General features: G+C 39.3%; 1 protein-coding gene across 1 annotated transcript in view; it reads left to right on the forward strand.

Annotated features, from left to right (window-relative positions):
* Nucleotides 1–14,878, forward strand: part of MDGA1 (MAM domain containing glycosylphosphatidylinositol anchor 1) — a 307,118-nt gene that overhangs the window by 137,822 nt on the left and 154,418 nt on the right. Inside the window, exon 5 of the mRNA XM_070949906.1 lies at nucleotides 6,454–6,586. Coding sequence (XP_070806007.1) covers nucleotides 6,454–6,586 — 133 coding nt within the window. The remainder of the gene's footprint in view (nucleotides 1–6,453; nucleotides 6,587–14,878) is intronic.

A 14,878-nucleotide genomic window follows, 5' to 3' on the forward strand; every position in this document is an offset into this window, starting at 1 on the left:
GCAATTAAACTCTTCGTCCACATTCGTTTTTATAGTAATTTTATTTAAAAACTTACAATTAAAAATATAATACAAACTAAAAAATAAAAAGTGCAGAAAAATAGAAAAGAAATGAAAATAAGAATATAGTGGGAGAAAAAAAGAAATATATAAAAGAATGACTTCCCCTTTTATCACAAATATAAATAATTTTAGTAATTTTTAATCTTAATATATAACAAATGATCTCTTATTTCCATATTCCGTCTGTTATCTTTAAGCAATCCTTTAAAGCCTTGTCATTTCAAACCTGATATCAGCAAAAGTCCATTGAGGGTTACCAGAGATAACAATATATCTATTTTAACCTTGATCAAACAAACCAATTTTATATTCTTTCCATTTACCTCTAGCCATTTTGATCCTTAGTCCATTTAAATAATAGCCTAAAACTTGATTTCTTTTTATTTTGTTCTTTCTCCCCTCTCCCAAAATACTTCTTTAACAAATCTCTTTTGTAAATCCAAAATGAGTATGCCCTTGTGACTCAACACAGGTAGAAACTATTGAACGTGTTCTTCTCTACTGCCAGATTTATACAGAACCTTGAAATGCTCTAGTTAGTCTACTACTGACTAGCAAAACAGTCAGTACCAACACTATAAGCAATTTCTACTTTTGACATCAACCCTGAAATAACACATAAGGTCCCCATGTTTTATGTGCTGGCCTGCAGGATCAGGCAAAGAATAATTAAAAACAATGGAACCTGCCTGAGTATAGACTGTCAGAAATGACTCAGGCTCAGCAGTAACCATTAACTTTGGGATGAACATTCTACGTCAACTATTGTACTATATTTTTCTCAGGTTTGACAGTGGTCTGTAAATGAAGTTTATAATTTTTAAATCTCGTTTGGATAATTGTACTATTTATGAAGATGTATGTGTATTTGTGTGAGTGTGTATGTGTTTGAGGGAGAGAGAGAGAGAGAGAAGGAGAGAATATTGCATGTACATGCATACAAGTATTTGTATAGTGTTTGTATTTTATACAACTATTCCAAATTTATATTATCCAGATTGCTAATTTTAATTTCTTCTTGCTGTAAATATGTTGCTTGAGCAAGCCTTTTAGGCGAAAGCATTCTTGATATTTAATTCCAAAAATCTTACATCAAATTTATCTGGACTATTTGTAATTATCCTAAACCATCCTTTTGCTTACTTCAGAATAAGTCTTTAAACTTACATTTAAAACTTCTTTTGCTAAGGATTGAAGGAAACTCACCCAATATTATAAAACTTGTGAATCCAAAGGTTCCTAATAGCTGAAAAATAGTTATCAAACAGTTTCCAAAAATGATTAGAAAATGAAACATGCAAAAATATCTTTTCAAAGGTGCTGTCCCTAGTTTGAGTAAGATGGCTATTCCTTCAACAGGGGAACCTATCAGAGATTGCTAACTTGCAATTTCTGTGCGAGGAGCAACTGTCTGTGGCACTTTTGGCCAATCTTCTTGTACAGAGAGATATTTTCAAAGAGTTGATCTAGTGGTTGGCTCTTCATTCCACCACAGTCATTGGTTCTATTTTTCACAGAGCTGTCTTCAGTCTGCTATTTCTTCCCTGAAAATCTCTTCCTCTATATTCTTAGACACAAGAAGGTTAGATAAACATATTTACTGTCAAAAATTAGAAAACTATAAACACCAAGTTCTCCAGGAGAAATTCTACCTTGAATCATCAAATTCTGTTTTCTATACTGTATATTCGCTCTAAGATTAACTTTGGGACCTCTTCTTGCTTTTTTTTTTTTTTTTTTTTGTAAACAAGTGAGTTTAGCTGGGTTTTTTTTTTCCTGGCCTTGCAGCTTTCTGCAACCAATCTGTCCACAAATAGCTTCATCTGAGATGAATGAGATAGATAGAATAGATGAATGAGAGAATCAAGTTCTACTTCACCCTTGTACCAGGAATTACGGCTTCAAAATGTTTTTATCAATCGGCAAAAAAAAAAAAAAAAAAAGGAGAGAAGAGGGGAAAAAACTGTACTTCATTTTGGGTCACATTTTTTTCAAGGAAGAGGCATGTATTAATAATTTGGAAATCAAAAGGGAAAGGTGTATAAGATGGTAATGTTCAGATTACTAAGGGAGGGCTGCGCTGGTTTAATATAAGGGTATTCTGGCAAAATCAGAAGGCAGAAAATAGACTGTGTTAGTGAATTATGTTACAAATCAAAAGGGATTTCACAAAAGCTCAAGGCAAAACAGAATACAATTGGGGGGGGGGAAGAAAATGTCAGACTCTCCTGACCAGGACCTCAGTAAATCACAGACCTTTATACAGTTGAATTAATTTCCTAGGCTTGGATTTGGCAAAAGTCTCTCAGAAACACTTTAGTTAAATACCGGTAAGAATCTTTACTGCAAGTAAGAATGAAACCCAACAGAACAGTTTAATGCCCAATGGCAATGTGAGGGTGTAAGTACCTTTTATATACATGATGGTTCAGATCCATACCTCTTTCTTCCTCCCCTTCCTGAAATTTAATAAATCCTTTGCATGGGACTTGGAAGGGATGCAGTGGCTCAATGGCTAAGGCACTGAGCTTGTCGATCGAAAGGTTGGCAGTTCGAATCCCTAGTGCCGCATAACAGGGTGAGCTCCTGTTACTTGTCCCAGCTTCTGCCAACCTAGCAGTTCGAAAGCACATAAAAAAAGCCTTGGTGGTGCAGCAGACTAAAGTACTGTTAAGTAACACCAGCTGCCTGCAATTACTGTAAGTTCAAATCTCACCAGGCTCAAGGTTGACTCAGCCTTCCATCCTTTCGAGGTAGGTAAAATGAGGACCCGGTTTGTGGGGGCAATAAGCTGACTTTGTATAAAAAAGAACACCGCTTGTGGGGGGGGGGGGCGGCAAAGCCCTACTAAGCAGGTATATACAAAAGTATGAAGGCTATTGCTTAACGCATTGTAAGCTGCCCTGAGTCTCTGGAGAATGGCGGCATATAAATTGAACCAATAAATAAATAAATAAATAAATAAATAAATAAATAAATAAATAATGCAGTTAGAAAAAATGTGTGCCTTTGGAGTTTAGTCATGCAGGCCACATGACCACGGAGATGTCTATGGACAGCGCTGGCTCTTCAGCTTTGAAATGGAGATGAGCACCGCTCCCTAGAGTCGGGAACGACTAGCACATATGTGCAAGAGGAACCTTTACCTTTATGGGACTTGGTGGCCCGGAAGCTGAGCAATTGTTCAGGATTTACATAAATTACATAATGCTTTGCATAACTTCCAAATCTGGCCTGAGAATACCAGTCTCTTGATTTACAGTAGTTCTCACAGAAATTATGTCAATGGATCTTAAAAATTAACTTTTATTCTTTTGATTTCAAGGAAGACCTCAAAATTTGGAATGCATATTTCTCTAAAAGGAATTAGCAGGGCAGTTTTGGTTTTATCATCAATTTGAAAGCATACCACCACCACCCCACCACCACTACCAAAAGACAAAAACGTTTGGGACCAGAACAAAAATATAAGAGTTTTCTTTGAAAACATGATGATTGCTATTGGCCCATCAATTTGATTTCTCAAGCCAGGAAGTTATTACAACAAAATATTGTTTTTAGGAACCCTAAGGATAATGGGAAAGAATCAGGAGTCTGGTATCAGTTTTTCTAACACATTTTATTAAAAGGTATAAGTTTTCATAAACTTCATCAAATGTTATAGAGTGGCTAAAAAATATAGGATTTCAACTGGAGTAAGGGAGGGGGGAAAGGGGCGGCAAGACAGGTTGCCTCTGCAAATGTAGATTTATGTGCGACAGATATTATAAATTAACAATTATGATGTGTTCAAGAGCCATTGTGTTAGTCAAGACCTTCTCAGATTGCCTGAAACCTTTTAATATATATGAAGTCTGCAATCTCTCGCTCAAGGGTGTTGTGGAAGTCCAATTTTTCCAAAATAGACATTTGAGCTCTGCCATAGAGTGTGTCCTGGCAGGTTGAAATGCTGTTATTACTTTGTCCTTGTTTTGAGTTCCGATGTCAAACTTGTGTTCATTAATTTGTTTTGTGTAAAGTTTGTCCATGGAATCCAGAGGGACATTGCTGACAGGTTATGGCATATATCACATTAGAGGAAGAGCATGTGAAGATGCCTTTAATCTGGTGTGTGCACTTGTTGGGACTTAAAATCGTACTGTTGGTGTGGGGGAAAAGTAGATATATGGGTTGGTGGCAGGGCCTGGTTCCTACAGAAGCATCATTGTTGCTTGTGAGAATTCACTTCAGATTGAGTAGTTGTCTGTATGAAAGTATGGACCTCTCACCTGGTGCCTAGGAAAGTACAGTATCATTGTCCAGTTTGGTTGTAGTTTATAAATCATGTGTTTGAGTAATTTGAGTTATGGGTTGTAGGTGACAACCCACTTGTTATGTTTCTATAGCTAGTTTTATAGTAGGTCCTCCCCGGATATTGATCTGACTCTATTGACTTGTCTATTGATCTTTGTGGGTGGTAATGCAGTCCCCTAAATGGTTTAATTCCATCAATCAATCAATCAATCAATAAATAAATTGAGCAGCCATATCAAGTGAGCCAAAACAAATGTAGCTGTAGTGTAGAGCTTGGCTATAAATGATAGACTTGGTGTGCATGGTGATCTGCAAGTTTCCTGTATATAGATAGTCCTCGACTTACGACTGTAATTGAGCCTGCAATTACAGTTGTAATTCATTGTGGTTGTAAGTTGAGGCATCATACAACCAGATCCAATTTTTGATAGTGGTAGTCAAGCAAATCAGTTTTCTTCAAAGTGTGTTTTTTGCTAAAAAAATAGAAATAGATGCCAGAAACCAGAAAAAAAAAATCGCAAATTGTGGCCACAATACTGTGGGACATTGTTGTCAAGGTAAGCCGGTTGCCAAGGTCCCCAAAATGGAATCATGTGACTGTAGAGGGGCAGCTGTCATAACTTCAAACAATAGGTCATAAGTTTCTTTGGGGGGATTGTTGTTGTAGGATTACCTGTAATGTCTTTATATATGTGCTGTTTTATGATGTCATCAAGGAAGTGGACATATTCCCTAGAGCTCTAATCTGAGGTTGATGATGGGGTGGAAGTTATTGGATCTATGGAAATGAATATCTCATTCAATTCCATCATGACTTTGTTATTCATTTCCATAGATCCAGAGGTTGAAAATGCAATCAATGATCATATTCATTCCTACTCCCAGTAATACTACCTTCCGATATTTTGCTCCCATAGATTAGTATGATTCCCCTATAATGAGAACAATGGACTAATTCTAGCCAACAACATAGTGATTTGTTTTCCACCTCCATCATGACCTAGAGTTTTCAAGGATAGTGACCTTCACTGTTCATTCAAATAGTTACCCTTGTATTACTGTATTGCAAAAGTACCTCGAAACAAGATTTTGTTGCCCCAAAACTTATACCACCAGCACTTTTCTCAGATACTGAATTGTAACTAAGCTGAAAAGGAGCCGACTGGTTAGAGAGATGTGTCAGGCAATGCTTCATTCCTGTTGCTAGAAGCCTTAGCAATGCTTAATGCTTAATTCCTATTATTCTTGCTTCCATTATAGCAGGATTAGTTGCACATGCTGAGAATCCTGAGACCATCTCATAGGCAGCAATCCATGCTAGAGGCAACTTACATATTCACAAAGTGATTGCAATGGGGGCACGGCCAATTACAAATTGGTTACATTGATCGAAAAATAAGTTTTTATGGGGCTGTCCTCTAGCAGTCCCCTTTAGCATTGCCTCTTTTTTTCTCCAACTTCCTAATAAAGCCATTCCTCATATTTATTTTCTAAGAATATCTGTTGGAGGCCGAGAAACATTGTTGTAAATAAAGGTGATATTGGATGCCACTGCTGTGCTTTGCATGCTAGTAATTTTCATTTTTTTTTAAAGTTAAGGAACTGTGGTGGCACAGTAGTTAGAATGCAGTATTACAGCTAATTCTGCCCATAGCCAGGAGTTCGATCCTGACAGGGCTCAAAGTTGACTCAGTCTTCCATCCTTCCGAGGTTGGTAAAATGAGGGTTGGGGGCAAATATGCTGACTCTGTAAACCATCCAGAGAATTCTGTAAAGCACTATCGGATGGTATATAAGTATAAGGGCTATTGCTATTAAATGGGGCAGGATAGACACCAATTCTGACTCTGTTGGTGCCTACAGACCCCGCCTCTTTCTTACTCTTGCACTAAACTACATTTTATTCCATTCTCTCCCCACCCCCCACCCCCACCCCAAATGGTATCAGTAAACTGAGGCAAGTAAACCTGATACAATTACTTGAAAGGAATTTGGCAGCACTGGAACTGTATGTGAGATTCACAGTTCATTTCACAGGCTAGTGGACACAAATAGTTCACTTGACTTCTCTCATCTGTTTCTTTTCAAACACTCTAGGGAGAAACAAAAGTTCTGAAGCTGAAAAATCTACGACCCCACGACTATGCCAGTTATACATGCCAGGTATCTGTCAGAAATGTTTGTGGCATCCCTGATAAGACAGTCACCTTCGAGCTGACCAACACAACTGGTAAGTCACAGAAACCCAATAATAATGGGATTTTGGAAATATCTCTCACTCCCCTCCATTGAGATCAACAGGGGAAGAAGCCCTTTTAGGGTTTTCTTTTTTCAAGAGATTAATGATGGCAAAAGAAATGGAGGAAAGTTTGATCAGGAGGACCTCAGATTCCTTAGGGCTCTTTCTAAGTATGGACATGATTTGAAGGAAGGGAGAGGGGTATTATGATAAACCACCACTGTTCCCTCTAATTCCTCTTGCTGAAGACTGTAGGAGTCCACATTTGTGGAGGAGGAGGGGGTTTGCTGAATTTTAATGATGCAATGTCAGTGGTGGGATTCAAATTTTTTTACTACCGGTTCTGTGGGCGTGGCTTGGTGGGCGAGGCATGGCTTGGTAGGTGTGGTAGGGGAAAGATACTGTAAAATCTCCATTCCCATCCCACTCCAGGGGAAGGTTATTGCAAAATCCCCATTTCCCCCCCCATCAGCTGGGTCTCGGGAGGCAGAGAATGGATGAGGGCGGGGCCAGTCAGAGGTGGTATTTGCCGGTTCTCCGAACTACTCAAAATTTCCGCTACTGGTTGTCCAGAACTGGTCAGAACCCGCTGAATACCACCTCTGCAATGTGATAATGTTTTGGAGGGTTTCGGTATTAAGTACTTGCTTCTTAATTTTGTTTGTTTCTCGGCTGCCTGCATTTTTAACTTGAATGTTTGTTATTGTTTTTATTTTGTTGGAATTCTATTCGCTACCAGTAGTTGAGTTGGATCCATATGAAATGGATAAATAAATGTTTGGGGTCCCTGTGTGGTCCACAAGCTGTTAATTGTCCACCTTTCCTCTTTAAAAACTATACATGGATGTCTGATTCTAAGTTAACTTTTAATATTTCCCTATATTTGCACTTATGAAAACAATTTCTTTTTTAAAAACTGAAGTTTTGAGGATAAAATCTTATAACCGGAGAAGCTCTAGTTTTAGATCGAATAATACCCTCTCTGTTTCGGATCTGGAACATTTTGTGTTCTGAGTTGCTTCCTCATTATTCTGTGATGTTTTAAAAATCAACCCCCAAAATGCTTTTAGACTTCATTTTCAAGTGTACTTTCTCTTGAGATACCATTCAATTTATCTCTCCAAAATGTTTGTTTTAAATATGTTTTGATACATTTTTTTGAAGTTCATCAGTGTGACCCTCAACAGAGGACATTTCTAGCTTTGTAGTCTGCAGTCTTTGAAGCCAGTGTGTTGAGAAGATAATATGGTAACTAGTGCTATCTCAGGGGTAGACATTCTTTTGTTTGGCAGCAGACAGGAAAGGCTGTCTTGCTTGATGTAAACAAGATGTTCCAGATGTTGAACTACAACTCCCAGCAATTCTGGCCAGTTTTGTCATCGTATTGGATGTTGAGAGCTGCAGTTCAGCAACAATCGAAAAACAAAAGATGCCCCACCTCTTATCTGAGCATTCTTCTAACAACAAAGTCGTTCATAGTAAGGCTCACTGAATTAACTTCATTTAAGACCCAACCTTTGACCTATGCTGAATTTCCACTCTCTTTGAATGCATTTTGAAATATAGCATGCAATGTGAAGATTGAGACCAAGGGCCTTTTACATGCAGAGCATGTGTTCTTTCAGTGACATATGACTTTGGGGGATTAAGTGGTTCACACCAGGTTTTAGGATTGTTAGCAGTGGTTCTTAGGAACAATCCTGGATAAGAAATTGAACTTGAGTTAACAAGGCCCAATAGAAGACCAATGAGAGATAGAAGGACCAATGCTAGTGTATTGAAAAATAAAGGAGAATATTTGTAGCTTGGGGTTAAAATGAAGGGTTTTTAGTGCTCTATGAGCTTCGTTGTTTTCTTGCAGATGTTTCATTATCCAAACTAGCTAACATCATTAGTACTAGTAAGGAGTAGGATTTGCTCTGTTTATATTTTAGTGGCTGGCCCTGTAAGGATTATGTTAGTTGTTTGGGTGGGCTGTTTCCTGTTGGCTTGTTTGGCAGTTCCTTGATTGGGGTTTTCTTTATTTGATTGTTGGTCTGATATTAATCTTGGAGTTAATTTATGCTCCTCTGAATGCTGATTACTAGTGGTGAAGTGTTTTGGTTTTTTTGTTCCTTTTTGGCTTGTTGATTGTCTCTTTTGCATAGTATATAGACATTGTTTATATGTGTCTATTAATGGCTAATTTGTCAGAATGCCGGGCTTCTAGAAATTCCCTAGTAGTTTTGGACTTGACTTGGTCTAGGATGGTTACAGTTTCTCAACTGAAACTATAGTTAAGTCTGTCCATATGTTGTGAAATTAAAGAGTTTTCACCATGTCTTTCTTTTTTTTTTTTTAAATTTGATTTATATGCCGCCCTTCTCCAGAGACTCAGGGCGGCTTACAATGCGTTAAGCAATAGCCTTCATACTTTTGTATATTTATACAATTCAGATTATTGCCCCCACAAACTGGGTCCTCAATTTACCTACCTTAGAAAGGATGGAAGGCTGAGTCAACCTTGAGCCTGGTGAGATTCGAACTTACAGTAATTGCAGACAGCTGGTGTTAATCACAATGCTATCAGTCTGCTGAACCACCAGGCCTGCAGACTGCCAATCTTCTGCCTATTTATCCTATGTAGTGGCTGTTGCAGTCATTGCATTGTATGTTGTAGTTGATTCCTGTTTTGTTTTTTTTTCCTTCTGGGGCTGTTGGGTGTTTGGTTGATTTAGGATGATTGGTTTACCTTCGCCTTAATTAACTTGTGTGCTAAGCTGATTCCGTGTGCTTGTAGTAGTCTGTGGGTGGTTTCTGAGAATTCTTGATGTATGGCAGTGTTATTCTTTTTGGATCTTGTGTTGGTTGGGCTGTATTGGGTTGAGTGGTCAGTCAGTTTTTGATAAAGTTGCATGGATATTCATTTTGTGGGAATTTGTTGTATAGATATTCTGTTTCCTTTTTCTGTTGTTCAGGGTTGCTGCAGTGAATTTGTGCTCATCTAAGTAAAGTTTTTATGCAGCTTCTTGTGGAAAGTTGGGTTGTTGCTCTGGAAGTGGAGCACTTGGTTGGTGTGGGTAGTTTTCCTGTATATTTGTTTTTCTAATTTGCCATTGTGGTCTCTGCTGATCAGAATGTCCAGAAAGGGTAATGTGTTGTTGTTGTTGTGTTGTTGTTGTTGTTTTCTTCTTTGGTAAACTGGATTCATTTGAAGATGTTGTTAATAGTTCTGTGGGTGTTCTCTAATTGGTCTTTTCTATTATGGTGAAGGTGTCATCTACATATCTGATCCATATTTTGGGTTGTATTTGTGGAAGCAGTATGGCTTCTAGATTTTGCATAACGACCTCCGCTATAAGTCCTGAAAGAGGTGGTTCTATAGGTGTCCCTTTAATTTGTTGGTAAGTTTGCCCATTGGAGGTATGTGATTAGGCAAAGGTTGATGAGCTCCATAATCCTGGCTGTTTCAATCTTCGTGTATTTGGTTAATTTGGTTAACAGGTGGGCTGTGGACCAATGTAGCCCTTAGCTATTCTTTGGCTAATTCTATTCAAGATATGAATAGAAGCATTGGTTCCACTGAATACTCCAGAAGGTCACATTGACTATGTTTGCTGTTGAATTTTCTTAGGGGCTTTTAATAAATAGGAAACAGGTTAAGAATGTCAGTGGAAAATCAGATAAATCCTTCATTTCTTCCCCACAGCAATAACCCTGTAAGATAATTCAGGCTGAGAGAGTGACTAGTCCAAAATCAATAAATCAGTCTAGTGAGCTGTCTTTATTTATCTAAAATATTTGTTTAGCCAACCAATCTAAATCAAACTTTGGGTAGCTTACAAACAAGAATAAACAACTATTCATACAATAAAAGCAAGAACAAACAAACAAACAAAAACCAAAGCAGAAAAATCTGGCACCACAACCATACTTCTCCGATGCAATCTGTACAATCTTCTTCTATTACTGAAGGTGACTTGAAAATGAGCTTCCTGATCCTAATCCAATACTGTACATTACAGATATTCTTCCATTTACGACCATTCATTTAGCAACCATTCAAAGTTACAACAGCACTGGAAAAAGTTTCTTTTGACCACTTGCATTTATGACTGGATCCCCATGGTTACGGGATCATCATTTGGGCACTTGGCAATTGGCATATATTTACAACAGTAGCAGAGATCCAGGGTCACATGATCACCATTTGCGACCATCCCAGCTGACTTCTGACAAGTAAGATCAATGAGGAAGCTGGTTTCACTTAACAACCGTGTGATTTGCTTAACAGCCATGGCAAATGTTATGGCAAAAAGGTCATAAAATCAGGCACAACTCACTTCATGAATACATGGCTTATTGACAGAAGTTCCAGTTCCAATTGTGATTATGAATTGAGGACTACCTCTTCACCAGGGTTCCCCAAGCCCCATGCTGTGGCCTACTACCAGGCTGTAGCCTATTTGGAACTGGGTCATGTGACAAGAAGGCCGGCGTGCAGATGCACACAGCTCAACTTGCACTCAAACTGCATGTGGACGCCATGTGCTTACCAGCCCATGACTTGAGAGCATGTGAGTATTGGCCCACCACTCATGCGGCCCAATTCCCCTTCCCCCCCACAGCCAAATTGCTAAGCTGCAAAGGTTAGGGACCACTGCTCTACACTATATTGATTCTCCAACTATTTTCTTAGAATAGCAAATGCAACCTGAACAAATGCTGTTATTGCTGGTTATCTTGTTTTGAGGTGAGAGAACAGATGAACTCCTTTGCGACTCACACTGAATGCCTCTCTAGAAATCTTTTTGTGCCAGTTAAATTCAGCTAGAATAAGTGCTTTCCACTTGTTCTGTACTTTAATGCATCCAATCCTTAGAATCATATCTTAAACCATTACTTTGGATTTATCCAAAAACTATCACTCTTGGCTGTTTTTAAGATTTCAGCATGTGAATGCAAGAAACCATTATGATTCTGCATGCATGCCCAGTTTTTCCTTACTATTCTATTATTAATGATTTTACAATTAGGAGGTCCAGAGATTTGTCAGCCCACAGCCAGGACAGTGGCAGGGCAGGGCAGGGCAGGGCAAGGCAAAGCAAGGCAGGGACAGGATTCTTTTTATCAGTCTTGATTTCAACACGGTTAAACCACAACAAAGGAGAACTCTCCTGCAGTTATATTGCAGCAAATTGGACTTCAAAGAGAATTGAAAGTGACTCTTTGTTTTTATTGCTTCCCTCCTTCCTTTGTTCCTCAACTCACTTACCAGCAAGGTGTATGTGAGTTGTTTCTGAGAGGGGAGGAGGGAGGGAGGGAGGGAGGGAGAGAGAGAGAGAGAGAGAGAGGGAGGGAGGGAGGGAGGGAGGGAGGGAGAGAGGGAGGGAGAGAGAGAACAAAAGTAATTGCCACAGGTTGCAAATAAATTAGATTCATCTCCTGCATAAGAATGGCTGCACATTGTTAGTCTCCATCTGCTAACTGCAAGAGGAGGCGATCCGAGGTGGGCCCACAGCTGAACTTGGATTTTGTGCTATCTAGTCAGAACTCAGGAGCCTGGAGAGATGCTGCCGGCACTTTTACATGATGCAGGGAGCTGATTTATGGATTCCTTTTGGCCCAGTTATACATATAAACAAGCCCATTTTTTGACATAATGGAAAACAAAATGTTGCTACACAGGGTTTTAGCTATTAAGTCTGGGAAACTGACATAAAAGAAAATACATAATTTTGAATGGTTGCCTAAACTAGTGCTTCGGGAACTTTTTTTGTTTATAGCAAAGCCCATTAGGGTAAAAAAAAAATGCTTTATTTGCATTTCTTCAGATCAAAAATCAACAGCTTTCATTTTAGGTCATAAACTGCACCCTGTTCCATTTTTTTAAATTTTTCAACCATGTAACTATTTTATTGAAAATGGGAAATCAAAAAATCTAAATTTCCCCTTAAAAGCAGGAGAAATAACACTTCACATTTTTACAGATGCTGAAGACCAATAAAACAATATAAAGTCCAATTTGTGGTTAACCATTCCTTAATCCAAATATCATGTATTCTTGATGGATAGAATATCCCAGTATTCCCTCTCTAAATTTTCCATTTTATGAACCACATTTATATGCTCTCACTTTTGAAAGGATTCCTTTGGTGTTTTCCAGTTCAAAAATGTAGTCAAAAAGTATTACCATTTGTTTCCCTGAAAATATGACTTACATTTTTTGGGGCTCCAAAATAAACATTAGGGCTTATTTTCAGGGAAAAATGATTTCAGGGTGATCAGTCCGGCTGGGCCCCACCTCCCAGTACACACACAAGAGGCAGCAAGCGCGTGGGGACCTTCAGTTTCTGGCAGCAGCAGCAGCCCACTGGTCCTTTGATCGGCACACTCTGGGGCTGCTCAGCCCATGGAGCACAGGTGAATTGATTACCTGTCCAAGCAGCAGGTGGAGGAAGATGTGGGGGGGGCAGGAGATCCGGACATGCTGAGTGAGCTGCAGGAAAGCTGAGAGTCAGTAGGCTGGAGCAGGTGGCTGGCTGTGGGAGGCTCATCTTCGCGCGGCGGCATTGGCAGCAGGCAGAGGCACGGAGCAGAAGGCAGATGATCCTGACAAACTGCACGGGCCGCAGGCAAAGTGAGAGACACAAAGACAAGTCAACCTGCCAACTCTGGCCCACTGACTCTTTGGCTTTCCCCTGGCCCAAACAGCGCATCCAGATCACTTGCCTTCCCCTACCTATGCTTCCACCTGCTGCTTGGACAGGTAATCAATTCACTTGCACTGCATGAGCTGCGACTGGTCCCGGACACCATCAGCCCATGCATGCGCATAATCTCCTGTGATGGCCATGCCCACCCCCTTCACTAGGGCTTATGTTTGGTGTAGGGCTTATATTAGGTGCATGCCAGTGGTGGGTTTCAAAAATGTTTACTACTGATTCTCTGGGCGTGGCTTGGTGGGTGTGTCTTGGTGGGCATGGCAGGGGAAGGATACTGCAAAATCCCCATTTCCTCCCGATCAGCTGGGACTTGGGAGGTAGAGAATAGAAGGGGGGGCAGTCAGAATTTTTACTACCGGTTCTCCGAACTCCTCAAAATTTCCACTACTGGTTCTCCAGAACTGGTCAGAACCTGCTGAAACCCACCTCTGGTCCATGCTTAAAAATCAGGCTACAGCTTATTTTGGGGGTAGGTCCTATTTTCGGGGAAACACGGAGCTAAAATAATTTGGAGGACAAACCTTCAAAGTGGCAGTGCAGCTTTCATGGATTTTAAAAATTAAAACAGGCTAGTTGTGTAACTTTAGATTTAAAAGTGAAATTAAAACTTTTTTTTATCTAAAACCCTAGAAGATAGATATTGGGGGGGTCCTCAGGGAAGGGTGTTTCATAAGATAGCAAAGTTCACATTCTAGACAGAGAAGACCACTGACTTGAAAGAAAATCAAAGAGGCCATATATGTTAAAATTGAACAGCTTTCCCTCAACAGAGGGGAAGAGATACAACCCACCTATCTCCTGTTTACAACACAGTCCTTTCAGCAGTCTCAAGAAGGTTCTACATCTATTTACACTCTGATTCAGGTGACCCTGACAATACTGATAAACCCCCAACAATGAGGGGTCCTCTGTGCTCTCTGAGCTTGCTTGTTTTCTTGCAGATGTTTCATTACCCTAACTAGGTAACATCATCATCACTAGCACCAAGGACCCCTCATTTCAATCCTGAGCTACAAATATTCTCCTTTATTGGCCTCAAGAATTTTCAGAGCTAATGACCTCTCATAGCAGCTCTCAGAGTGCTAACAACTAGATGACTGCAAAGAACATAAATCCTTCCGTTCCCCACCAGTCAGTTAGAACTGTTGAAGCTTCTTGGATGAGAAGTGAAACTTTTTCAAAGAAAAAAATCCAAGAAAGTCTGGTGATCTTTTGGAAAAAGCACCTTTAGGACAGCCATGACCTGGATGATTGAGAATATCTATAGACATTTAGATTGCTACAACTAGTAAGTCTCAGTCCTACTAAACTTCTATCATACATCATTTGGTGGAGACTCCTAGAGAAGCTTCTCCAAAGATGAAATTTGAATTTACTTATTTTATTTATATATTATTTCTTAACAAGATTTATAAAAGGCCACCTAGCTCAAACAGTTTGGTATTGGTTTGGTACATTTTTTTTTTAAAAAAAATCCTTGTTAAACAGTGTGGTACTAATTAGGAATGTCTGTGTGATATGATGCAACACCTATAAATTTGCATCATCTTCCAAAGTCTACTGGAAGAATAAATGTAAT

The sequence above is a fragment of the Pituophis catenifer genome, unplaced genomic scaffold, assembly GCF_029215685.1.
Source record: "Pituophis catenifer annectens isolate HBS135680 unplaced genomic scaffold, rPitCat1.0.hap2 SCAF_1, whole genome shotgun sequence".
Lineage (NCBI taxonomy): Eukaryota > Metazoa > Chordata > Lepidosauria > Squamata > Colubridae > Pituophis > Pituophis catenifer.